At 41.9% G+C, this 26,130-nt stretch overlaps 1 protein-coding gene across 1 annotated transcript in view; it reads left to right on the top strand.

Annotated features, from left to right (window-relative positions):
* Positions 1-3,514: 3,514 nt before the first annotated feature.
* eftud2 (elongation factor Tu GTP binding domain containing 2) overlaps positions 3,515-26,130 on the top strand; it is a 28,431-nt gene continuing 5,815 nt past the window's right edge. Inside the window, exons 1-25 of the mRNA XM_033970846.2 lie at positions 3,515-3,694; positions 4,179-4,294; positions 4,741-4,903; positions 5,885-5,963; positions 6,114-6,189; positions 6,351-6,416; positions 6,993-7,028; positions 7,101-7,274; positions 8,207-8,373; positions 9,231-9,355; positions 9,487-9,550; positions 9,635-9,725; positions 10,064-10,199; positions 10,747-10,874; positions 11,681-11,874; positions 13,213-13,324; positions 13,402-13,542; positions 14,371-14,472; positions 15,154-15,236; positions 15,670-15,756; positions 19,364-19,490; positions 20,355-20,442; positions 20,853-20,971; positions 22,115-22,209; positions 23,675-23,828. Of these exons, the coding sequence (XP_033826737.1) occupies positions 4,190-4,294; positions 4,741-4,903; positions 5,885-5,963; positions 6,114-6,189; positions 6,351-6,416; positions 6,993-7,028; positions 7,101-7,274; positions 8,207-8,373; positions 9,231-9,355; positions 9,487-9,550; positions 9,635-9,725; positions 10,064-10,199; positions 10,747-10,874; positions 11,681-11,874; positions 13,213-13,324; positions 13,402-13,542; positions 14,371-14,472; positions 15,154-15,236; positions 15,670-15,756; positions 19,364-19,490; positions 20,355-20,442; positions 20,853-20,971; positions 22,115-22,209; positions 23,675-23,828 (2,712 nt within the window). The 5' untranslated portion in view covers positions 3,515-3,694; positions 4,179-4,189. The remainder of the gene's footprint in view (positions 3,695-4,178; positions 4,295-4,740; positions 4,904-5,884; positions 5,964-6,113; positions 6,190-6,350; positions 6,417-6,992; positions 7,029-7,100; positions 7,275-8,206; positions 8,374-9,230; positions 9,356-9,486; positions 9,551-9,634; positions 9,726-10,063; positions 10,200-10,746; positions 10,875-11,680; positions 11,875-13,212; positions 13,325-13,401; positions 13,543-14,370; positions 14,473-15,153; positions 15,237-15,669; positions 15,757-19,363; positions 19,491-20,354; positions 20,443-20,852; positions 20,972-22,114; positions 22,210-23,674; positions 23,829-26,130) is intronic.

The following is a 26,130-nucleotide window of genomic DNA, read 5'->3' as shown; positions in this document are numbered from 1 at the left end:
GTCACACTGCACCACACTGAGTCACACTGAGTCTACACTGAGCCACACTGAGTCACACTGAGCCACACTGAGTCACACTGAGTCTACACTGAGCCACACTAAACCTACAATGAGTCACACTGAGTCTACACTGAGCCACACTAAACCTACAATGAGTCACACTGAGTCTACACTGAGCCACACTGAGCCTACACTGAGTCACACTGAGTCACACTGAGTCTACACTGAGCCACACCGAGTCTACACTGTTTCACGGCTCTCGTCTGTTCTGTGTTGAGTCAAAGAAAAACAAACTGAGTCTACACTGAGCCAAACCGAGTCTACACTGAGTCTACACTGAGCCACACTGAGTCTACACTGAGTCTATACTGAGCCACACTGAGTCTACAGAGTCACACTGAGTCTACACTGAGTCTACACTGAGCCACACTGAGTCTACACTGAGCCACACTGAGTCTACACTGAGCCACACTGAGTCTTCACTGAGTCTACACTGAGTCACACTGAGCCACACTGAGTCACACTGAGCCTACACTGAGTCAAACTGAGCCTACACTGAGCCACACTGAGTCTACACTGAGCCACACCGAGTCTACACTGAGTCTACACTGAGCCACACTGAGTCTACACTGAGTCTACACTGAGCCACACTGAGTCTACAGAGTCATACTGAGTCTACACTGAGCCACACTGAGCCTACACTGAGCCACACTGAGTCTACACTGAGCCACACTGAGTCTTGACTGAGTCTACACTGTGTCACACTGCGCCACACTGAGCCACACTGAGCCTACAGTCACACTGAGTCACACTGAGCCACACTGAGTCACACTGATTCTACACTGAGTCACACTGAGTCTACACTGAGCCACACTGAGTCTACACTTAGTCTACACTGAGCCACACTGAGCCACACTGAGTCTACACTGAGTCTACAGAGTCACACTGAGTCTACACTGAGCCAAACTGAGTCTACACTGAGCCACACTGAGTCTTCACTTAGTCTACACTGAGTCACACTGAGTCTACACTGAGTCACACTGAGCCAAACTGAGTCTACACTAAGCCACACTGAGTCTTCACTTAGTCTACACTGAGTCACACTGAGTCTACACTTAGTCACACTGAGTCTACAGAGTCACACTGAGTCTACACTGAGCCACACTGAGTCTACATTGAGCCAAACTGAGTCTACACTGAGTCTACAGAGTCGCACTGAGTCTACACTGAGCCACACTGAGTCTACACTGAGCAAAACTGAGTCAACACTAGGCCACACTGAGTCTTCACTTAGTCTACACTGAGTCACACTGAGTCTACACTGAGTCTACAGAGTCACACTGAGTCTACACTGAGCCACACTGAGTCTACATTGAGCCAAACTGAGTCTACACTGAGTCTACAGAGTCACACTGAGTCTACACTGAGTCTATACTGAGCCACACTGAGTCTACAGAGTCACACTGAGTCTACATTGAGCCACACTGAGCCTACACTGATCACACTGAGCCACACTGAGTCTACACTGAGCCACACTGAGTCTTCACTGAGTCTACACTGAGTCTACACTGAGCCACACTGAGCCTACACTGAGTCACACTGAGCCACGCTGAGTCACACTGAGCCTACACTGAGCCACACTGAGTCTACACTGAGCCACACTGAGCCTACACTGAGTCACACAGAGTCACACTGAGTCTACACTGAGCCACACTGAGTCTACACTGAGCCAAACTGAGTCTACACTGAGTCTACACTGAGCCACACTGAGTCTACACTGAGCCACACTGAGCCTACACTGAGCCACACTGAGCCACACTGAGCCACACTGAGTCTTCACTGAGCCTACACTGAGTCACACTGAGCCACACTGAGCCTACACTGAGCCACACTGAGTCACACTGAGCCTACACTGAGCCCCACTGAGTCTACACTGAGCCACACTGAGTCACACTGAGTCTACACTGAGCCACACCGAGTCTACACTGTTTCACGGCTCACGTCTGTTCTGTGTTGAGTCAACGAAAAACAAACTGAGTCTACACTGAGCCAAACCGAGTCTACACTGAGTCTACACTGAGCCACACTGAGTCTACACTGAGTCTATACTGAGCCACACTGAGTCTACAGAGTCACACTGAGTCTACACTGAGTCTACACTGAGCCACACTGAGTCTACAGAGTCACACTGAGTCTACACTGAGCCACACTGAGCCTACACTGAGCCACACTGAGCCTGCACTGAGCCACACTGAGTCACACTGCGCCACACTGAGTCACACTGAGTCTACACTGAGTCTACACTGAGCCACACTGAGTCTACACTGAGTCTACACTGACTCTACACTGAGTCTACACTGAGCCACACTGAGTCTACACTGAGCCAAACTGAGTCTACACTGAGCCACACTGAGTCACACTGAGTCTACACTGAATCACACTGAGTCTACACTGAGTCACACTGAGTCTACACTGAGTCTACAGAGTCACACTGAGTCTACACTGAGTCTATACTGAGCCACACTGAGTCTACAGAGTTACACTGAGTCTACATTGAGCCACACTGAGCCTACACTGATCACACTGAGCCACACTGAGTCTACACTGAGCCACACTGAGTCTTCACTGAGTCTACATTGAGTCTACACTGAGCCACACTGAGCCTACACTGAGTCACACTGAGTCACACTGAGCCACAATGAGTCACACTGAGCCTACACTGAGCCACACTGAGCTTACAATGAGTCACACTGAGTCACACAGTCACACTGAGTCTACAGAGTCACACTGAGTCTACACTGAGTCTACACTGAGCCAAACTGAGCCACACTGAGCCATACTGAGTCTACTCTGAGCCATACTGAGTCTACACTGAGTCTATACTGAGCCACACTGAGCCACACTGAGCCTACACTGAGCCACACTGAGTCTACACTGAGCCAAACTGAGCCACACTGAGCCACACTGAGTCTACTCTGAGCCATACTGAGTCTACACTGAGTCTATACTGAGCCACACTGAGCCACACTGAGCCTACACTGAGCCACACTGAGTCTACAGTGAGCCACACTGAGTCTACACTGAGCCACACTGAGTCTACACTGAGCCACACTGAGCCACACCGAGTCTACACTGTTTCACGGCTCTCGTCTGTTCTGTGTTGGGTCAAAGAAAAACCTCTGTGTGATAATCTCATTCTGATTAAATGTCACATGCCGCACAAAAGCTTTAGACTTTCAGTGTCATCAGTGCTTCCAGTTAGCGTCACACCCCTGTTGATGACGTCAGTGATGGAGCCTTAAGTAATAACATGTCCACAGACAGAAGCATCACAGAGAATTCATCTGTGCGCTTTGATTTTTGAGTTATTTGCGTTTATCAGTGAAGAAAACATCACAAACAGCTCTGAGCTATTACTGTCCATTTCATACGCTTAAAATAACATGATGAAGTTGCGACCTCTGGCGGGACTTAAGACAAGAAGCAAAAGAAGGAAAAAAAAATCAACACAGCCGACAGAGGCGCTGCTGAGCAAAGCGCAGCGACCCGAAACTCACCGAAACACCGAAGAAGAAAACCCGGAAGCGGTTCTGCGGCGCATGGCGGCGGGAGTTTGGGATTTATTTATCTAAAAATCTGAACTTTTAAGGCCGTTTATACAAGAGAAAGACCCATTTTGTCGAATCGAGAGCTGGTAAGACTTTGTTGCATTACTGGGGAATAGTTAAGAGTTCAGTGTTTGTGCAAAACCTGTGTGTTTGACATAAACGTAGCAGGAACGTCTCATTCATTCGTATGCATGTTAGCCGTTAGCATGCTACAGCAGGTCTTTAAAATCATGTAGAGTTTGAGCTGCAGTGTAATAAAACATCTCTTTATTCTCCTTATATCGACCGTGCAAAATTCTAACATTTCATTTGAGCGTCTCCAAACACAGCTGTTGGGCTTGTGTTTGTTTTATTAAAAATGTAAACTCCAGTGAGCCCATAACAGCCTCATCAGGGCATAAAGTTAGAATAAACCATGTTACAACCACAACTATTTATCATTCATTCACTCTTCACGGTGCTGTTTGGACGTGGTCAGTGGTGTTTGTTTTTATCTATTTCCTAGTGATTATTTGATCTTACTGTAATCTACTGTAATCTAATAATGAACAAGGATTTTCCATCTTTCAGCTCCTTTGAAGATGGAGGCTGATCTTTACGATGAGTTTGGAAACTACATCGGCCCCGAGCTGGACTCTGACGATGATGACGATGATTTGGATGCAGAGGACAGAGACATGGATGAGGTACTTTTGATTATTCCTAGCTTTTAATCAAGCCTATTCTACAAAATTGACTTTTAACCTCATTGGAGATGTTTCGCCTCAACATTTACCCACACAAAGTTGTTTTTGCAGGGATTTTTGCATGTTTGAGTAATCTTTAACTGTTCAAGATGCCATATTTCTGATCAACCTGTTTTCATCACCACTGCTACGTGCCCCTGTGACATAATTAGTTTGTTCTTCAATTTAATCTTAATAGGTCATACATGTCATTTTGGGACAAATGGAAAAAAATAATCCTCCCCTCACTAGTGAAGGTCAAAGGGCTGAAACGCTTTTTTTCAACTTTGTATTTGAGACTGGTCTTACACTGAAGAACCCGCCCAAGTAGCACTGCTGCCCCTAATGTTTTTTACATATTTCAAAGTATTTTTCCATCTCATTTATGTTGCCTGTGTTGTAAACAGGGGGGTGACGATGAAGACGACGAGCCTGCAGATGCTGATGAAGAAGTTCCAGGGATGGAAGTGGTTTTGCATGAGGACAAAAAGTACTACCCCACAGCAGAGGAGGTGTATGGGCCCGAGGTGGAGACGATCGTACAAGAAGAAGACACACAGCCCCTCACAGGTAAAACTACTGCTATACACCAACATCTGGGCCTTTCCTTCTGCGAGGGTCCAGTGTCCTTTGTTTTTATTAGTTTTGTTTGGTGATATGGCACTAACATCAAAAGCATAAAGTCGATTTGTCACTATAATCACCATATCGACTCATCGTTCAGTTTACGCAAGGTGGAATTTTTTTATATTTATCGTGTTTTTGGTTATTTTTTGTCTATATGATAAGATTTAAGATGTAAAAGTTTCATTCTGCTTTTTATTTCTTGCAGCTTGAGATTTTTAACAGTATTCTAGATTTATAATAGTTTTTGTAGTTTTAATCTGCTCTTGAGTTTTTGAGTCATTTTCAATATTTATCATCTATATTTACATCAGCAATATTGAACTTTTGAACAAAATGTGTAATTGTGACAGTGCTAGCGTCAATATGTTAAATAGGTACGTCATGTAACATTTCGAGGGATATACCGATACGATACTTGTATTGATGCTGGTGTTCAGTCTCTGATATCGGTTAGTATCAGTTGACGTTGGTTGATAATGGCCAGTATTGGGAAGAAACTACAACCCAGACTATTGACATCAGTATCGGAACAGAACAAACTGGATCGGTGCATCCCTAGACTTTTCTGTTGAAGCCTGTCACTTACTTGTCTCCATAGTAACAATGCAGTTTTAGTTTTTTGAGCCATAAAAAATGTGTAATGAAATAAATGCAAGATAGATTAGTTTAATAACACACTGGAATATTGCAGGCACATCAGTAACATCTCCATGGAGACGAGCAGGTGGCAGATCCATCACTTGAACTTGTTTCTTGCTGGGCTGGTTTTGTTGTTTACAATATTTTGGAAAAGGCAAAAGTCTAAATATCTAGTATAAATGATGTCTCTGCCCTGGTATCCGTTGATATGGGCGTCTGCAGATGCTTGAAGCTGTAGTATCAGTGGTGCTTCCCTAATTTTCTTTTATTATTCTTCCATTTCAGAGCCCATCATTAAACCTGTAAAACACAGGAAATTCACACTGATGGAGCAGGAATTACCAGCCACAGTTTATGACATGGAGTAAGTACTGTCATGTGTGTAGTATACTACACATATTACTGATACTACACATACTACAGATACTACAGACATGACCTACTCACCATACACTCTTATGTTTGAACTGGTTTGAAGTCAGATCTGTATGATTGTAATTGTCTTGTTTTTTAGATTCCTCGCTGATCTCATGGACAGCCCAGAGCTGATCCGTAACGTTACCCTGTGTGGTCACCTTCATCACGGCAAGGTCAGGAGCCAGCGATTATTAACATGCTAATTTGATAAGCTTCTTTCCCCATCTATACTCCATCTCTACTTCTAAAATGTTTTATGCCTAAGCCACAGACTGTGTATATGTATGTGTGTGTAAACAATGAAAGTATTTAAGATATTTTTTATTCTTTCTAGACTTGCTTTGTGGATTGCCTTATCGAACAAACACACCCAGAAATCAGAAAACGAGACGACTTGGACGTAAGTGCTGTATTTTTGCTTCTAAAATGACCTTTTCAGTATTAATACTTTGCAGCTGATATCATCAACATGCCCTGCCGGTGTCATGCTAACTGTAGGCACTGCACTGTCTGAGGCTCTGTTACTCAAGTTTAATCAGCTTTATTTTAACACAATCTGACCAGAAAGAACTGACTTATCTGAACTACAACAGGTGAACTGATTTGTGCTGTTAAATAAGTCCCTCTCAAATAACATTACAATCACAATCTAGCATTAGCATTAGCATTAGCATTAGCCAACAGTTTTTCAGTGAGTCACTCTCTCCTTTTTGTGTAAAATCAAACTCCTAAACAGGACCATGAGCTCGGACTGACCACAGGCTCCTGATGTGCTGTTTAAATCAGTTTTGTATTTTTGGAGTTTTCAGACCATCTTAAAACAGTTTCTGTGAATGTGTTCATTGTGTCACCGTGGCAACTGCTGAACATTTCGCCATAGAGATTACATGTAGAACACCCCCAGCATGATGCCACTGCAAAGTATCAATACCTTGATTCAGCAATAATAAATGTTTTGGGTTTTTTTATGTTTCAGCTCCGGTACACAGACATACTCTTTACAGAACAAGAGGTGAGTCACTTCTCAAACATGATTTTTCACTTCTTGCTAGTTTTTGTTTATTTAATGATTTGTTTTCTGTAGAGAGGAGTTGGTATCAAAAGTACCCCAGTCACCATGGTGTTGCCAGATTCCAGGGGTAAATCCTACCTTTTCAACATCATGGACACTCCTGGACATGTAAACTTCTCCGATGAGGTCACGTCCAGTATCCGGCTTTCCGACGGAATCGTCCTCTTCATTGACGCAGCAGAAGGAGTATGTATTTTCGAGTTTGCTTGGAAATTGATCCAGAGATGGAACAATTGGCAAAGCATAAAAACTACAGTTAAAAAATATATTTATCTTTCTTTTATCTTATCAGCGTTATTGTGTTTGTTTGTTCTAAAGCTATAATCTACAACACTCGTGGGTCATTATGGTATAATTTATACAAGAACAGCAAAAAAAAGAAAAGGGCAAAAAACAAGAATAGAGCAGAAAAATAGGCTTGTTAAATCCGCCCTGTTCTTCAAACTGTTCTGTTCAAATGTTTATCCATGTTCTAGTTGTTTCTTCTCATTGAGCCTCTGAAGTTGTATTTGCAGTGATTCATGTTTTAGTAATCTTTAATCGACTATTTCCAAGACACCGTTTTAACACTCTACCCTCGTTTAACCTCCACCGGTACACACCCACTGTGACACCCACTGTGACACCCACTGTGACACCCACTGTGACACCCACTGTGACACCCACTGTGACACCCACTGTGACACCCACTGTGACACCCACTGTGACACCCACTGTGACACCCACTGTGACACCCACTGCAACGTACGCACTTCCTTCTCCAGTTTTATTTTCTGAATCGATGATACTCGTAGGATTCAGCAGCATCGCTTTGTTATTTTGGTACAAATGAAAAAAATGTGCCGCTCTAGTGTGATGTGCAGGTGTCCATAGGGGGCGCCGACAGCATGCAGCGCTTTGTTATGACATTTATGGCGACGTCAGCTCCCACTGGACACCACAGTTTTCTAATGCAGAAATCAGTGGATTTGTTTATTTTATTAAGTGGTTTTAGATGAATATTGTGATTTAAAATGTGTAAATTATAACATAACGATCCACAGGGTCAGAGATGAGAACCATAGAGACACAAGCTCAATAGGATTGATTTAAATGTGCTCTGATGTTTTCGTCTCCAGGTGATGTTGAATACAGAGCGTCTGATCAAACATGCAGTGCAGGAGCGAATGGCCATCACCATCTGCATCAACAAAGTAGATCGTCTCATCCTGGAGCTCAAGTTGCCCCCTACTGACGCCTACTATAAACTGCGGCACATTGTGGACGAGGTCAACGGGCTGCTCAGGTAATGTTTAAAATACAACTTCACCCAAGTGCTTATTACTTTCCACCACTCACAATACGTTTTCAATATTTATGTAAAAGTAGTAAAATACTGGACTTAAGTATACATTTGAGGTATCTGTACTTAAGTACATTTTACAGTGTGTACTTTTTAGCAGTATCTGTACTTTCTACTCCACTACATTTTTGAACAGCACTGAAAAGTAAAAGTATTTTTTATTATTGTGTGAGACCTGCCTTACCTACTGTAATATTTTTACTTAGTAGATTTTTTGTGTGTGATTCTTTTACTTTAGTATTTTTTGCTCTGGTATCTGCATTTTTACTAGAGCACTTCGTCCTCTACATATAATGTACAATCTACTTCTCTCAGTTTTTATGACTGTCCCTCATCATTAACTTTACTCAAAGTTATTTTCACTGTTTCATGTGCGTTTCCTTCATTGTCCTAAATTTGAGGCTTGAGTGCTCAAACATTCCTGTTTCACCTATCCCCTGTCCGCACCCACAGCTCTGCACTGTGATGATTATTATTACTGCAGGGATTTACCCATGATGCAGTGGTACCAGGGGAAAAAACATAATATATACTTAATGTTCTGTGTGACAATAGGCATTTTTCAACATAACCTCCCAGTGTGATTCCATACAGGACCCTGTGCAGTCAAGTTTAATTATAAAGCACATTCAAAAACAACCACAGTTGCTCAAAGTGATGTACAAGAGCCACAGGTGGCTTTTTAGAGAGCCACATGTGGCTCTTAAAAGTGCGATTGCAAACCCTGATCTAGATCAAAAACACACTGAAGGGAAGTCCGTGTTTCCATGTTTATCGTTTTGTTTATGCTTCTCTTTCAGCACATACTCCACAGACGAGAACGTGGTGGTGTCTCCTCTTCTGGGAAATGTTTGCTTTGCGAGCTCTCAGTACAGCATCTGCTTCACCCTGGGCTCGTTTGCAAAGATCTACTCAGACACTTACGGTAAACTCTCCTCATAACGCCTTTTTTAACCTGATGCCACCGATCATTAACCTGTGATGTCATCGATCGATAACCTGTGACATCATTGATTCCATTCTGTATTCATGTCACTTCTGGTTTATCGTTTGCAGGTGACATTAACTACACAGAGTTCGCTCAGAGACTTTGGGGAGACATTTATTTCAACCCCAAAACGTAATTTCAAATCCAGTCTCATTTTCATTCTTTTATTACTCTTTTTTTTCCCTAATGATTAAACGTGTTTATTTATCATTTTAGCCGCAAGTTCACAAAAAAAGCTCCCACCAGTAACTCCCAGCGCAGCTTCGTGGAGTTTGTTCTGGAGCCGCTCTACAAAATCCTCTCTCAGGTTTGTCCATTTTATATTATTATGAAGAGTGATACTGGGCGTCCATAAAGCCTCTTTACAGTTTTAAAATGTAATTTCAAAAGCAGTTGATAAGATGTATTAATTGGATTTGTTGTATTGTACTCAGTAGTTATGAACACATGTGATTACAAACTTTTATGAGCTCCTCAAACATTTCCAGACAATTGGATTGAAAGGGATGGACCACCACATTCACCAGATGTCACACCTCTGGATTCTTTTCTATAGGGCTATGTTAAAGATATATAAACTCTGCTTTTCTTCTGCAGATGTATGGGGAGACTTTATTGATGATGTGTTTGTTAAACTGTTTGTAGGTGGTTGGAGACGTGGACACTTCTCTCCCTCGAGTTCTGGATGAACTGGGGATCCATCTGTCTAAAGAGGAGCTCAAGTTGAACATCAGACCTCTGCTGAGACTAGTCTGCAATCGCTTCTTTGGAGAGTTCACAGGTAGAAATACTATAACTATAACCTCTTAAGCCATATATAGATGATAAATAATAATATTGGAACTAATTTAAAACCCAAGTACAGATTTAAACCACAAAAACTATTATAAATCTACAATACTGTTAAAAATCATGAGCTGCAAGAAATAAACAACAGAATAAAACAGTTCAGTCATTAGTTTGAGTCTGTAATGAGTCAGACAAGTTTTTTAGTCAAACTGTTATGGTTTAAATCTGATCACATAGACAAAAATAACCAAAAATGTTCCAGTAGAGCAAAGAAAAAGTAACATGAGAAGTATTGACCCCAAGAGTACTTTTATACGCTGATCAAGAGTCGATATAGTGATTATTGTGACAGGCATAGTCAGCCAAATGTTTATTTCAGTGTTTATCTCTGATTTACTGTTTTTTTTCTTTTTTTTTACCTTTTCTCAGTATGATATATTATTCTGATTTCATATCACACTGAAAGCCCAAACCCTTAGCTTCACTTACATACCGAAGTTTTATTTATTCCCAACATTGATAAATATTGTGTCATTCAGGCCTGGTGGACATGTGTGTACAGCACATCCCTTCACCACAAGATGGCGCCAAGACCAAGATCGAGCACACGTACACTGGAGGCCTGGACTCAGACCTGGGGGAGACCATGTCCGAGTGTGACCCTGATGTAAGTGCTTTGTTTTAAACTATACTTTAAACAAGAAGTACAGGGATATTGGAAGTTTAATGTAGTACTAGATAAATACAATATTAATCCAGAAAAAAATGAAAGTTTCTGCAGGAGCAACTGCTAATGAAACTTTAGTTAAATGTTAATTTTATAAGATTTTTGGTACATCCTTTTTGGTTCACTCATTAGGTACTCCTTTTTGCTGTTACTTTGGTTTTGGGCACATTTATTTATTTAGTTTTTCAAAGTAAAAAGTAAATTCAAATTAACTTAAATTAAAAGCTATTTAACTTTTTGTAATCTCTTTGACTCCTGTGTCCTTGTTAATGTTTGGTCCACCTTGGTCATAACGTGTGTGTGTTTTTATCTCCAAGTCTCACAAATGTACCCTATGTATATTGAGTTATTATAGTTTAGGGAGCCCACATATTATAAGGAAACATAACCTCTGTTGTCGTGGGTCTGTAGTGATAATCGATATATCAAGTCACTGTTCAAAACATGACAGGTGGAACGATTACTTTTGCGGTCAATATTTATCATGAGGACTTTTTTGTAGTACCACTGGGGAACTTTTAAAATGTCTCTATACTATGATAATATTTGAGCTGTAGAGAGTAAATACATTTGTGTTTTTAATCATATTGTAGAATAGTTTTTGTGGTTTAAATCTGCTCTTGGGTTTTTATGTCAGTTTCAATATTATCATTTATTGTCTGTATTTACTTCAGCGACATATCGACCTTCAGACTGTGTTCTCATGACAGGCTCTTGTACATTCCCGTCTGTCCCTGTCACCTTAGGGTCCCCTGATGTGTCACACCACAAAGATGTACAGCACCGAGGATGGTGTCCAGTTTCACGCGTTTGGACGAGTCTTGAGCGGGACGATCCAGGCGGGTCAGCCGGTCAAAGTGTTAGGAGAAAACTACACACTAGACGACGAGGAAGACTCCCAGGTCTGCACCGTGGGACGACTCTGGATCTCTGTCGCCAGGTTTGAAAGAGTTAAATCAGTCCTATTGTGCTTGTGTCTTTGTAGTTTTCATCTCTGTGAATCATTGTTATAATTTACACATTTTAAATCACAATATTCATCTAAAACCACTTCATAAAAGAAGCAAGTCCGCAGACTTCCACGTTAGAAAACTGCAGTTTCCGATGGAAGCTGACGTCACTGTAAACGTCATCACGATAAAGCGCTGCATGCTCCGACCCCCTATGGACACCTGCACATCACACTAGAGCAACATATCTTTTTCCCCATTTGTACCAAAATGACTATGTGATGCTGCCGAATCCTACAAGTATCACCGATTAAGAAAATAAAAGTGGAGGAGGAAGTGTGTACATCACAGTGGGCATGTACCGGTGGCGTCTTGAAAATAGTCAATTAAAGATTACTCAAACATGAATCACTCCAAACACAACTTCAGAGGCTCAATGAGAAGAAATGACTAGAACATGGATAAAGATCTGAACAGTTTGTACAGGGCTAGTTTAACATTGAGTTGATTAATTTTACTTTTATTTAAGAACAGAGACAGGGGTAATATGCAGAGAAATTAATCTAAAAATATGATTAATTTTAAAAAGGACTGTCATTCATTTTAAAAAGAATTTGGTTTTGCTCTGATGATGACCAGGGCCATCTTGGATCCAAGCCAATTTACTGAGCTGTATATAGATCTGCCAGATCAGTGCATAAAATATGTGTACAAATTAAAATAAACAAGTTATAAATGATGTAAATGTCCCATAGGATAATTTAAAGAGTAAATTTGACTTAAAGGTCCTGACCCTTGTAGCTTTAATCCATGTTCTAATGCTGTTACCTCCTCAAAAACAGACCTGGAGTTGTGTTTTGTTTCATTCACACATGTTTGAGTAACACTTTATTATTAGTCTGTCTACATCTCCAAAGCTCAAAATGCTCCGTTTCACCTTGTGATGTCATGAAGTGGTAGTTTTCAAGTTAACAGCTCCTTTTACCTTTAGTTCAGTAGAGATTGGCAACTCCAGGACTGAAATGATCCAAATGATTCTAGTGAAGGTGTATGGAGTTTAAAAACACAGTGGAGCACTTCCTGTATCACCACATGATGACATCACAAGGTGGAACAGAGTGTTTTCAGTTTGAGAGAAGAACTCAGCCTAAATATACAGGGTTTGTGTGTTAGACCTGGAGTTGTGTTTTGTTTCATTCACATGTTTGTTTGTGATGAGGAAACAACATTAGAACAGATCAGAGAGTAGTCATATGGGCCCTTTCAAGGCATTTTTAAAAACAGAAAGTAACAATCTATATAACTTCATACTTTCCGTTTTTGTTCAGATACCAAATTGAAGTGAACCGTGTACCTGCTGGTAACTGGGTCCTCATTGAAGGCTGTGACCAGTCCATCGTGAAGACCTCCACCATCACAGAGCCTCGAGGCAATGAGGATGTGAGACTGACACATTTCATACTTGCATTTTATACTTTATATTTTAATACAAACTGTTTTTTTTCTCTTTATTCTAGGCCCAGATCTTCAGACCTCTCAAGTTCAACACCGCCTCTGTGATAAAGATTGCCGTGGAGCCGGTGAATCCCTCAGAACTGCCAAAGATGCTGGACGGGCTCCGGAAAGTGAACAAGAGCTATCCCTCCCTCACCACAAAGGTAAGTACATGAGGTAATGAAAACAAGGCCTGGAATGTTCCACAGTATGACATTAAATGTATCTATCTCCATGGAGACAAACGGGTAATGCCACCAGGTAATAAAAACACCTCCAATTGAATAAATAGGCAAATAGAGAAAGCAGATTGGGCTTTACTGATACTTTGCCGCTGATGTCTTCAACATTCCCCAGGGATGTGATGCTAACTGGAGGCACTGCTCTGTCTGCAGCTCTGTTACTCAATTCAGACTTTAATCTGAGCTTTATTTAACACAATCTGACCATAAAGAGCTGACTTATCTGAACTCCAACAGGTGAGCTGATTTGTGCTGTTAAACAAGTCCCTCTCAAATAACATTAGTCATAAGCTAGCTAGCATTAGCATTAGCCAACAGTTTTTCAGTGATTTTACACAAAAAGGTGAGAGTGACTCAAACTCCTAAACAGGACCATGAGCTTGAACTGACCACAGGCTCCTGAAAATGTACTGCTTAAATCACTTTTGTATTTTTTCTTGAGTTTTCAGACGAGCTTATAGCGTTTTTGACAGTGTTTGCCAAGTGTGCATTACATAACCATGGTAACTACAGAGCATTCCGCCATAGACCCCAGAGTAATGTAATTGCGAAGTATCAATATGTTTAATGCCATACTGAGTGGAACGTGCCTGGTAGAGAAGTAACGTCAGAGACGGGCAGTCGGTGAAAGGTTTCATAGTGCCCTTTAATGTCCTGTTAGTCTCCTTAATATCCCAAAATAAAGACTTCTGAATAGTGTATTTGGAGTGTATATAAACAGACTGATTAAAGTGGTTTTGGTTTGTGCAGGTGGAGGAGTCTGGAGAGCATGTGATCCTGGGGACAGGAGAGCTGTATCTGGACTGTGTGATGCACGACCTCAGGAAGATGTACTCAGAGATTGACATAAAGGTAAGTCTCATGTTTTATCGTGAGCTTTGGATGAAAGGATAAGATGACCGATGCAAGTGGCTAAAGGGGTTTACTCTGCCAGAAGGCTGACCGCTTCCTTAGAGAGAGGGGGGGAGGCAAGGAAAGTGTATTTGAATTATTTTGTGCACCATTGTGCTGTACAAAGTGTTTTACAGATTAAGAAAGACATTAAAATCACAATACAACAAATTCAAACCTAAATAATCATCATAAAATTAACTTTCAAAGAGAAGAGGCAGAATTAAAACCCTTTCAGTCAAATGCACAGCTAAACTGTTTTGAGCCTGGATTTAGTCACTGTCAAAGTAGAGGCCTGTCACACTGGAGGAGCTCGGAGTAGAGCTGCTGCTCCTCCACATGGAGAGGAGCAGCTGAGGTGGCTCAGGCATCTGTTTCATGTCCCACTGGGACAAGACCCCAGGGAAGACCCAGGACACACTGGAGGGACTATGTCTCTCAGCTGGCCTGGGAACGCCTTGGGGTCTCACCGGAGGAGCTAGAGGAAGTGTCTGGGGTGAGGGAAGTCTGGGAGTCCCTGTGCCCTCGCACAGGAAGAGAGAGAGGAAGTAATGATTGGATATTTATTTTGGATATATTTATGTTAAACATGATGTTTAAAGTGTGAAAATATTCATCTGTTTTCCAAATGCTTTTTCACAGGTGGCTGATCCAGTCGTGACATTTTGTGAGACAGTTGTTGAAACGTCGTCTCTGAAGTGCTTCGCTGAAACGCCAAACAAAAAGTGAGTCAGATTACACTGATAAAAACATAACGACTAACTTTTCTTACACCTGATTTCACCAGCACCACCAGCACCACAAGCCTTTAAAAGAACCTCAACATAAACTTTATCTGGAACTCGCGCTTTTAGAGCGCACCTGTGTATGAGCTCCTCCTCTTCCTCATTGCACCTGTGCATAAGCAGTGAATGATAGTGAGGAGGGAGATGTATCCAAAATGTTTCAATTTTCTATATGTTTTGGAGAAAAAAATGACTCACACGACCAGTCAAACGTTTGGACACACCCTCTCATTCAGTGCATTTACTTTTTTCTTTATTTTTACAATTTTTCTACACTATATACACAGTGTACTTCTGAGTAGTTTCAGTATTACCATCTGTGTTTACTTCAGTATCGCCTGCTTGAGTGACAGCTGCTCTGTTTATTTGACAGGAATAAGATTACGATGATTGCAGAGCCTCTGGAGAAGGGTCTGGCAGAAGACATCGAGAGCGAAGTGGTGCAGATCACATGGAACAGGTACGAAACACAGCCAGAAGCAGTCAGGCCTAATGCTGTCTCTCTCTCCTTAAATGAGTCTGATCCACAAACTGTGTATATAAATGGACGTAGCTAACCTGCTAGCCGCTGTGTTCCAAACAGGAAGTGATCATGGGCGCACTTCTGCCTCCATCGACTCCAATTCACTTTCTGTGTAAAAACTGTGTCTTCTCTCTGTGATTGCTGCTGTCAGACTCGTCATTTTGGTCTTAATTGTTCGTATTAACCCGCTCTACATGATCCTGGGGTTTTTATTTCACTATTGTGTCTGTAAATCAAGATATGAACATTAATAACAGACAAATCAGGCGACTTCTTTTCCCGAGGTTGCTCATGCAGGCGTTAGCAACAGGTTTGATCGACAACGTTGCTAAGTGCCCACTCCCTGCTAAACCAGCGGTGCGGGCAGGAATAGGCGTCACCTTCAACAGCCTCGCTCCAGATTGGGTCTTTGGTTGCTATGATACTTGCAGTCAAAATTTCAAATATGAAACTCCGCTTCAAATGGTCCCCTATAACTGTGCTAGCCTCGATGAGCTTCATTTGGAGCCGAACACTGTTGGTGATGTCACACTCACTTTATACAGGCTATGCTGCTAACGCTGCAGCTAACGTCCAGAGCAGCTCAAACACAGACTGAGGAGGCGGTAAAACCCCTAAAAACATTATAAATGATGAGGATAGTTTTTATTTTACCTTTCTGATGTTGTCACGGCGCCTTTTAAGAGTGAATGTGCTAACGTGTTTACATATGTGCAGTCTCCATGTTCTTCAGGCTTCTGTCTTTTTACAGGCCTCACACAGCAATATGGAGTGTGGAGTTTAAAACTTTTCTTTTTTTACAATATTATAAATTATTAGGCTGCTTTTAAGTTGGCTTGTTTATATCTCGTAACACTTTTATTCAACTGGGGCTAAAGTCACCATAGAAGTCTTACCTTAGTTATTTAAAAAAAAAAGCCAAAATTGTCCAAATAAAATCATTAAAAAAACATTAAGAAGATTGGTATCGGGATGAGATCAGATCAATATCGTTGGTCCCAAATCCCTCACCTTCTCCGTTTGCTGTGTTTGTATTCAGTTTACCTGCCAGTTGCCACGATTATGAAATGCTACACATGTCGTTTTCAGTTTGTACTTAACACTGAAGTCTCTATTTCTTTATTAAATCCATAATATTCCACATTGGTTTTTAATTCCCATTTATCGCTCTGGTAGCAGGGATAAATGGACGGGCATGTTAAGAATGATGATTGGTTTTTTAATTAAACGCTGTCACTGAAGAAGCCAGAGGAATGTAGAAATACTGTGGCTTTACATAGTGGAGCTCATAGTGGATTTTCAGGTAATGTCGGGGTTTAATTTGGAAAAGTTGGTTTCAAACTTAAGAATTGATGAATGTGAACGTCTGTGTTTTGGCTTTGAGTCTTGAATCTTGTACAGTTCCAAAAGTCTGATTGATTTTAAGAGCTTACCTTAAAACTGAAAAAAAAATCTGCTTCGTTGCCAAATTTTCAATTTGCATATATCCACTTTCTCTCCCACCGTTTGCAGGTGTTTGATGAGGTTTGGGCTCTACATTTTTAAAAATCCGTCTGTTTCTATTGAATTAAAAATGTGAAAAACTGAAATGGATCATTTTAAACTGTTCGCAGATGCCCACAGTTATGCTTCATTTACATTATGTCCTGAGCATTCTAATCATTCACCACAATGAGTTTTTAAGTGTTCTTCACAACTCTGAGACTAGAGCAAAGTTTGGTCGTCACTGTAAAACTACCACCAGCATACTAACGCGTACTTCCTGATTATCAGATAGTAAATCTCTGTATATTTGGATGAAGACGTGCAGCTGACCTCAAATACATTTTACTGTATAGTGGCATAACATATTTACTCAAATACATGGGATAAAATACAGGACATTTACAAGGTTCCCACACATCCTGGGAATTCTGGAAAACCTGGAAAATAATTGGCCTGTTTTCTAGACATAGAAAACACATAGAAAATGAGAAAAAAACGCAAAGTGTCCTGGAAAATATATATTTTGTCTTTGAAAACGTTTGAAAACATCTCCACACTTGGCTTTGCCGTTTATTCGATCAGATTAATACATTTTTGTTCCACCAGAAAATATTTTTGGGTCATTTACAAAATGAAATGGTGTTTTCTTCTTGGTTTGTGATTAATTTGGAATAAGTATGGACTTTGGGTACAGCCTCAGACACATCTTTCATTATTAAAACTGTTTAAACACTACTTGAAATCATTTCCCAGGACTTTTTTAGTTATGTTATGACAAAGTGTGGGAACCCTGATTTAACATTGTTTTATGTTGAAAATGATCAGTGAACCCTATATATTATAAAATCTGCAGGTAAAAGTGCTGTCTGTCATTTGGGCCACTTCAGCAGGAGACCTGAGGGCCACGTTTGGTCCGGGTGCCTCAGTTTGGGCATCCCTGGGCATCTCCATCATATTTAAATGAAAAGTCCAGTTAGTGACATTAATACCTTCATAAACCTTTATTTTCTTGTATTTTCTCGGATGCATCTTTGCACTGCACGTTACATAAGTCGGGCTCACGTGCGCTGGAGGACACCGGCGTCACCTGTGACATATGGCTCATTAAAAACCCTCCTTGCTTTATCGATCTGCTCACTTACCGTAATTGGATTGTGCGGTAAAAGCCTGTATGAAATCTGCCGTCATTGGCGTGAGATGGCGTGCACAACCAAGCGTGCACAAGCGAGTGCGCACGGCCGAGCGTGCACGTGCCAGTCCTGCCCGAGTCCCCCCCCTCATCTGTGAGTCCATCTGCCCAAACGCAGCCCAGCCTCAAATGGGACATGCTTCACACGCCATTAACCTAAACCTTCGCTCTGTCGTCGTTTTGTCCATTAACCCTTTCACCCTCTGACGACCAATCTTTATAATGGCCCCGCCCACACACTTCAACTTGTGGCATCCCTTTAGAGCAGCTCAATTATGGAAAATATAATAATTACGATTTAATATTAATACTTATAATAGGGGCTGCCAATCTGTGCCATTGTCTCCTCAGACCAGCACATTCTAACCAGGCAATGTGGGTGAAGTGTCCTGCCTAAGGACACAATGACAGAAGTTGGCCCGAGAGGGAATGGAACCTCTGACCTTCGGGTCAGGGGATCACTGCTCTAACCACTGGTATTCTGACTATTTAAACGAGTTAATCTGCGGAGGATGTGTAGTCGTATTTCTTTTAGTAATGTTTATATTTTAAAAGCTGCAGTAAATTTGATTTGTGGCTTTGTTCCAGGTTTGGAGTAAGATTTAGTGCTGCCCCTCTCGTTAGACATCACTCTGGTTCACGGTGCAAAAATAATCCCAATTAGCCATTGTAGATGTGACAAGTGGAGAGGAGCTAGTGCCATAGGATTTAATGAAGTTTTGTTTTATTATTGCACTATTTTTCCAACTGATTGAAGCAAAAATTCTGTTTGTTTTTCGTTTGGTGCATGACTAAAGCAATAAGAATAAACATGATAAAACGGCATTATAGTGTCTGCACAGTCCCATTGTCCTGTTCACTGCTCTGCAGAAAGAAGTTGGGGGAGTTCTTCCAGACCAAGTACGACTGGGATCTTCTGGCTGCCAGGTCCATCTGGGCTTTTGGACCAGACACAACAGGACCCAACATCCTGGTGGACGACACACTGCCCTCTGAGGTGAAACTGGCAGGGGCTGGCAGGGGCTGGCAGGGGCTGGCAGGGGCTGGCAGGGGCTGGGAGAAGGGTTCTCGTGTGTAACAGAAATTCTGGAAAACCTACAAAATAGTTGGCCTGTTTTCCAGTCATGGAAAACTTGTGGAAAATGAGAAAATGAGAAAAAAAGGTCAAATGTCCTGGAAAATATATATATTTTGTCCTTGAAAAAGTCTCCACACTTTGCTTTGCTGTTTATTGGATATGAGTTTAATAGCATTTTAGTGCCCCCTATTGGAGCATTTGTTTTTTGTTTTTTTTAAATCCTACAATCCAACAAAATGCAGGAGGTTGATGGTAGGGCCTTGCTGTCACATTCAAACATCTCTAAGTGTCCTGTGTTAAACACTAGATGCATATTTGCTTTTCACATGTGGACAGTGAGTTGTGGGCACAGTATAATTAATTTGAAATAATTATGGCCTTTGGTTGTAGCTTCAGGCTTAGACTATATCTTTATTATTAAAAAAAAAAGTGGGAACCCTGTGAGAAGGTCTGGTCTGGTCTGGACAGAGACAGCGTTGGAGCTTTTGGACCAAATATAAGTTTCATTCTGGTCACTGTTGCCTAATAAACGCAGTGTTCACTTGCCTCAAACACATTTCATATGGAGTTCAAGGAAAAGGAGGAACTGTGTAAGATTTAGATTTTAAATTTCATAAATGTGACCTGTGTGCCCATATATGAGGTAAAAATGTTCAAATCAAATACAGGGTTTACTCACAGCACACAGACTCACAGATGTGACAATTCCAGTTATTTGCTGAATGTTGCTCCCTGCTCTTTACCCCCATTTCACATTTCACTCTTTTAAATGTTTTGTTTTAGGTGGACAAGGCTCTGCTCGGCTCGGTCAAAGACAGCATCGTCCAGGGTTTCCAGTGGGGCACACGAGAGGGTCCCCTGTGCGACGAGCGTGAGTCTCTCATTCTATCTCGATCTTCGTCTATATCTGTCTCTATATCTATCCATCTCTGTCTATCTGTCTCTATCTTTCTCACTGTCTCTGTCTGTCTCTGTATCCTGCAATCTCTTTCTCGAGTCCCATCTATATTCTCTCTGTCGTTCTTTTTCTTTGTTTCCCCCTCTCTCTTTCACCTCGAGGCCTGCTTTAACCTCCTCTTTGTACTCAGTGTTTCTGTCTCTCTTTCTCTCTCTTTCTCTCTCTTCTCTCTCTGTGTTCATGCCTGTCTCTCTCTCCTCAGCCGTCAGAAATGTCAAGTTTAAGATCTGGACACGGTCATTGCCTCTCTCTATCTCTATCTCTCCATCTCTCTATCTTTCTCTCCTCTGTGTTTTAATCCCTCTCTTTCTCTCTCTCCTCAGCCATCAGAAATGTCAAGTTTAAGATCCTGGACGCGGTCATCGCCCAGGAGCCTCTTCACCGAGGAGGGGGTCAGGTCATCCCAACTGCTCGGAGGGTGGTGTACTCCGCCTTCCTCATGGTGAGCTCACGTCGGCCGGACTCCACCTGGGGGCCGCCGTGGTAACCAATGACACCGCACAAGGGCTCACAGCACCGGGGTAACCATGGTAACAGCGTTTTAATAAGGCTCCACGCTTCTGCCCGGCGGAATTTTACTATTTACTACGTGAACCAACTCAATTTGGATCCACATTCCATATTTGAAATTCTAACCACGACTCTCATAGCAACTAAAGAGCCAATCAGGGGCGAGGCTGTTGAAGGTAACGCCCCTTCCCGCCCGCAACGCTTAGCAACACGGGGAAGGGGGAAGAAAGTGCCTGATTTGTCTGTTATTAATGTTCGTATCTTGATTTACAGACAAATCCAGCTCCTTCTTTCCCTGAGGTCACACCACACACTGAAAGTTACCACAAGGGAAATTCTTTAACAGCGTCACCCCTTACTCTACCCTTTTTACTACAGTTGTTCTGCTGCCATTCTTCCAATAAACCCTCCCAGTTCTTCTCCCTGTTCCCCTCCTCTTTCTCCTCTTTCTTCCCCCCTTCTCTCGTCTTCTTCCCTGTTTCTAGAAGACTCCATTACGCTGATTGCTCTTGGGATTTTGCTGAGTCTGTTTGATTGCAGTGTGATCACGTTGCTCTTTCACAGTTTTGGCTCTGGTCCGTGGCGGGTTTGGCCCCTCTGTGCTCGTGTCCTTAATGTTCATTCTACATGAGATGGTCACTGTCCACCCTCTGATGGACAGTGACCATGTGTCCATCACAGGGTGGACAGTGACCATGACAATAATCTGATTATATTTTTGTCTGAAAATGTTTTGTGTGAGATGTTGGAGTAGTGTCTATTTTTACAGCCAATACTAACAACAACTCTCCCTCCACCTCTCTCTTTCTCTCCCTTTCTCTCTTCTCCTCTCTCTCTCTCTTCATCTGTCTCTCTCCCTTTCTCTCTCTCGCTCTGTCTTCCTCTGTCTCTCTCCCTTTCTCCTCTCTCTGTCTTCGTCTGCCTCTCTCCCATTCTCTCTTCTCTTGTTTCCCTCTGCCTCTGTCCTTCTCTCTCTCCCTCAACCTCTTGTCCCTCTCCTCCTTCTCTCTCCCTCTCTCCCTGTCTCTTTCTTTCTCTTCTTCTCTCTCTTCCACCTCCTCTTTCTTTTGTCCAGGCGACTCCGAGGCTGATGGAGCCGTATTACTTTGTGGAGGTGCAGGCTCCTGCAGACTGTGTGTCTGCTGTGTACACGGTGTTGGCTCGGAGGAGGTCAGTGAGACGAAGCTATTCAAACGCTCGTGTACAGATGACATAAGCCACAACAAAAGGAACTGACCTCTGGGTCTGTTCTGACCTTAAACATGTCTGTGATAATCCAGGACAAAATGATGAGATGCAAGAACTAACTCATTACAAAAGTTAAAGATGTACCTGCTTCAAAGAAATAATTATAAAAACAGCTTTTTACAAGATCCACTGATGGTGTTTACACAGTTTATTAGCAAATCTTAAAACACCATTTTCATCACAGTACAGCACAGTACTGACAGGACACATGATACTATGTTTTGTGATATTAGTAAAAATGAGAAAGCATGTCCAAACATTTGATCCTATCTACATTTTATAAACACAGAGAAGACGTCAAATACATTAAGATAAATTGAAGTACGTAGGAAAGAACAGGGCTGTAAGCACCAAATTCTGAGCCCATCTTGGGGGTCACGCTACATATTATCTTATGAGAAATGCGGATTAGAGTTTGTGAGGGGCCTCTCCCTGCACCAGGGCCTGGGTAAACAGTAAATGGTCGCAAATTTATACAGCGCTTTTCCAAAACCTTCAAGGCTCAAAGCGCTTTACATCAAGGAACACACATTCACACACACATTCGCACACCAGTGTACTGCACACTGTACAGTACACTGACATAAATAACACTGAATGAAGGTGCATGTCCAAACGTTTGACTGATAGTAGATTTAATACCTCGTTATATGAAAAAAACACTAATATAATTTAAATATTTGTGACTATCGCAAAAACAGATAATCGTGTTGTACCTTCAGCCCATGGCACCGTTTACGTTCACCGTTTACGTTCACCGTTTACGTTCACCGTTTACATTCACGTGTCCCGTGTGCCGTAGTGGAAAGAACAATCTTCAAAACAAACTTGAAAATAGACGGCGTTACATCAGTATTTGTTTGCTGGAGATGTTGAAATATCACAGATCTGTTATGGGTTAAATCATGTGGAGACCACTGTGGTGTTTAGTTTTTATTACAACACAACATTTTACAAACTTTAAATTGAATAAATATATTTAACTTTTATTTATTATTGATAAATTTTTCTTTGCAAAAAACTATTTTCTTCAGAGTAGGACGTGGTGAGACAGTGTAGTGTAGTGGGGTAGTAAACCATATTCAGTTCAATTCAATATATGTGCCTCATAAACAGACAAGGTCACACCATTTACTCCAACAGAAACATGACGTTCATGTTTACGTTTTAGAGTCCTCGATGTCAGTGAAGCAGCTGATAGAATGTAATTTAATAATATAAGATTAATAATAAAATACATGTATGTGAAGGAGTGCGGTGGTACATGTGCGTGACGAAGTAGTACGTGTGTGGTGCATATGTATGATGGAGTGGTACTTGTGTGTGAAAGAATGCAGTGGTACATGTGTGTAGAAGTATTTTTCATAACATTTTGCTGTTTTTCCAGAGGCCACGTGACCCAGGACGCCCCCATCCCCGGCTCCCCGCTCTACACCATCAAAGCGTTCATTCCGGCCATAGACTCGTTTGGGTTTGAGACCGACCTCCGCACGCACACGCAGGGACAGGCCTTCGCTCTGTCCGTCTTTCACCACTGGCAGGTCGGGTTCACGGTCACGATTCCCCCCCTGACACCTCCACAGCAAAACACATAAATTCAACTCCCTTATAAAATACAACATGTGTCGTTGTTCTGAAAACGCCTCCAGTGGCGTTTTCAGGTAGTAAATATAGTTTGTTACTCTTTTGACCCTCTGAGGAGCACACCTCTATGCAGTTAAGTTCAATTGTTTACTATTTTCATCCATGAGAGATCGAGATGCCACAAAACACTGTGTAAATCTGTCCCCATCAAAACATATTTATGAAATCTTTGCAAGGACACAACTAGTTTACTGTAAAAACGACTTTATATATCATCAAACCAAACACAAATCTAAACATTGATTGAAAGCTGTTTTGTAACCAGTATTTAAAGCTGCAGTACCCGGTAGCTAGCTCACTGTGCCACAAAGCTAATGCTAACTTTTATTAAAAGCATAAAATATACAATAAAACAACCTATTCAAATTAAAGCAGGTGAATATAAAGAGGATTCAATTGTTTTTATATGGAGAATACTTAAGTTTGTGGCGTTTTAATATTTTTTTTATGTTTCAAATTTACAATTAGCATTAGCATTAAGACACAAGCACCTCATTTGTTTAGTGTTGTGGTCAGAGACATGCACCTTCAAGTCACTGTCCACTGTCTTATCTTTAAATATTAATTTTATCATGACTCTGCAAAAACCTCGGACAGAATTGAACAGGAAGTAGTGACGCTAACACTGAGGTTGGGGGCGCTGTTCTGCACATAATGTCACACAGTGAAAGGATGAGGTGTGTATGTGAATCTATCCAGGTAGTTCCCTGCTCTCACAAACCAGTTGGTGCATTTGTTAGCTTGTTTTTTAGCTTGTAGTGTGTGGTCTCATCTCTGCAGTCTTTGCGGTCTCATGTGATTCTCTTCTGTGTCTGTGGTCTGCATGTTTTGTCGCACGTTCAAAAGTCATTTAAGACATCAAAAATCCTGTAGTTTCTGGCAGCTTCAGTCTGATGTGTTCAAATACTAAAACAGATTTCCATATGAGACGTGTGTGGGAGCAGCGTGTCCATCATGTGTCCTTCTCTTTTCCGCTGACAGTAAGTCTGAGGATGACAGTGGGATTAGGCCTTGATACAGAATTATAATGTGGGAGCTCCCACTAACTGACATGTTTTTGAAAGTTTATCTTAATGCGTAAGGACTTTAGCTTGAAGAAAGAAACTATTGGTTACAAAAACATCAAACAGATTTGTAAGTTGTCAATTTGTGCACATTTGCGGAGCTGGTAAAGTTGTTGGCGATTACGGCTTTAACTTCAAACGAACACATCCACTGAAGGACTAGTGCTGCGACGGCCGTGAAAATATAATCCCTTTAAAATGCAGCTAATTTTCCCTGACGCTGCTCTGCGCTGGACATGACCACAACAGACAGGACGGGCAGAGACGTGGACATGACCACAACGGACAGGACGGGCAGAGACGTGGACATGACCACAACGGACAGGACGGGCAGAGACGTGGACATGACCACAATGGACAGGACGGGCAGAGACGTGGACATGACCACAATGGACAGGACGGGCAGAGACGTGGACATGACCACAATGGACAGGACGGGCAGAGACGTGGACATGACCACAACGGACAGAGTCGAGGACAGAGTCGAGGACAGAGTGGAGCACACTGAAACCTAAAAAGTGAACACACTGTGATCCTTGATGTGACCGCTGCACTGGTCACTGCCTCTGTGTTGGTCACTGTGGGAGTCACTGGGGATCACTGTGTTGGTCACTGTGTTGGTCACTGTGTTGGTCACTGTGGGGGTCACTGTGGTGGTCACTGTGGTGGTCACTCTGCGGGTCACTGTGTTGGTCACTGCCTCTGCCTGTGAGGTTTGGAGACAGATTCAGGGCGGTGATTTATAAGCTGTAAGTCATTTTAGGTTTCTACACAGACCTCTGTACGTGACAATAGGGGGGATTCAGTCTGTGGTTACAGTCGTCTTTTCATGTCTTTATTAGTACAGGGAGAGAGAGACCAGAGTCTTTCATGAGTTAAAATACAGAACAATACAAACAAAAACAAAGAAAACACAAAACTGCATAGGTCCTTTTAAAACATTAAAAACAGGAGCAGGTGTAATTATCTCATCTGGAGTAAAGCTGCGAGAGTCTGATCCTGGGAGTAAAATATCAATTTCATGTCCAATTATTGTTAAAGGGAATCTGTTTGTGAGGGCTTGCCCCTCCTCCTCCGTGCTCCCCTCTCCACATGTCCAGGCCCCTCTCGTCACGCCTCATCACCCTCTACTCTC

Source organism: Periophthalmus magnuspinnatus, chromosome 8, assembly GCF_009829125.3.
Source record: "Periophthalmus magnuspinnatus isolate fPerMag1 chromosome 8, fPerMag1.2.pri, whole genome shotgun sequence".
NCBI classification, from domain to species: Eukaryota; Metazoa; Chordata; class Actinopteri; order Gobiiformes; family Gobiidae; genus Periophthalmus; species Periophthalmus magnuspinnatus.
This window is presented reverse-complemented; position numbering and strand designations above follow the sequence as displayed.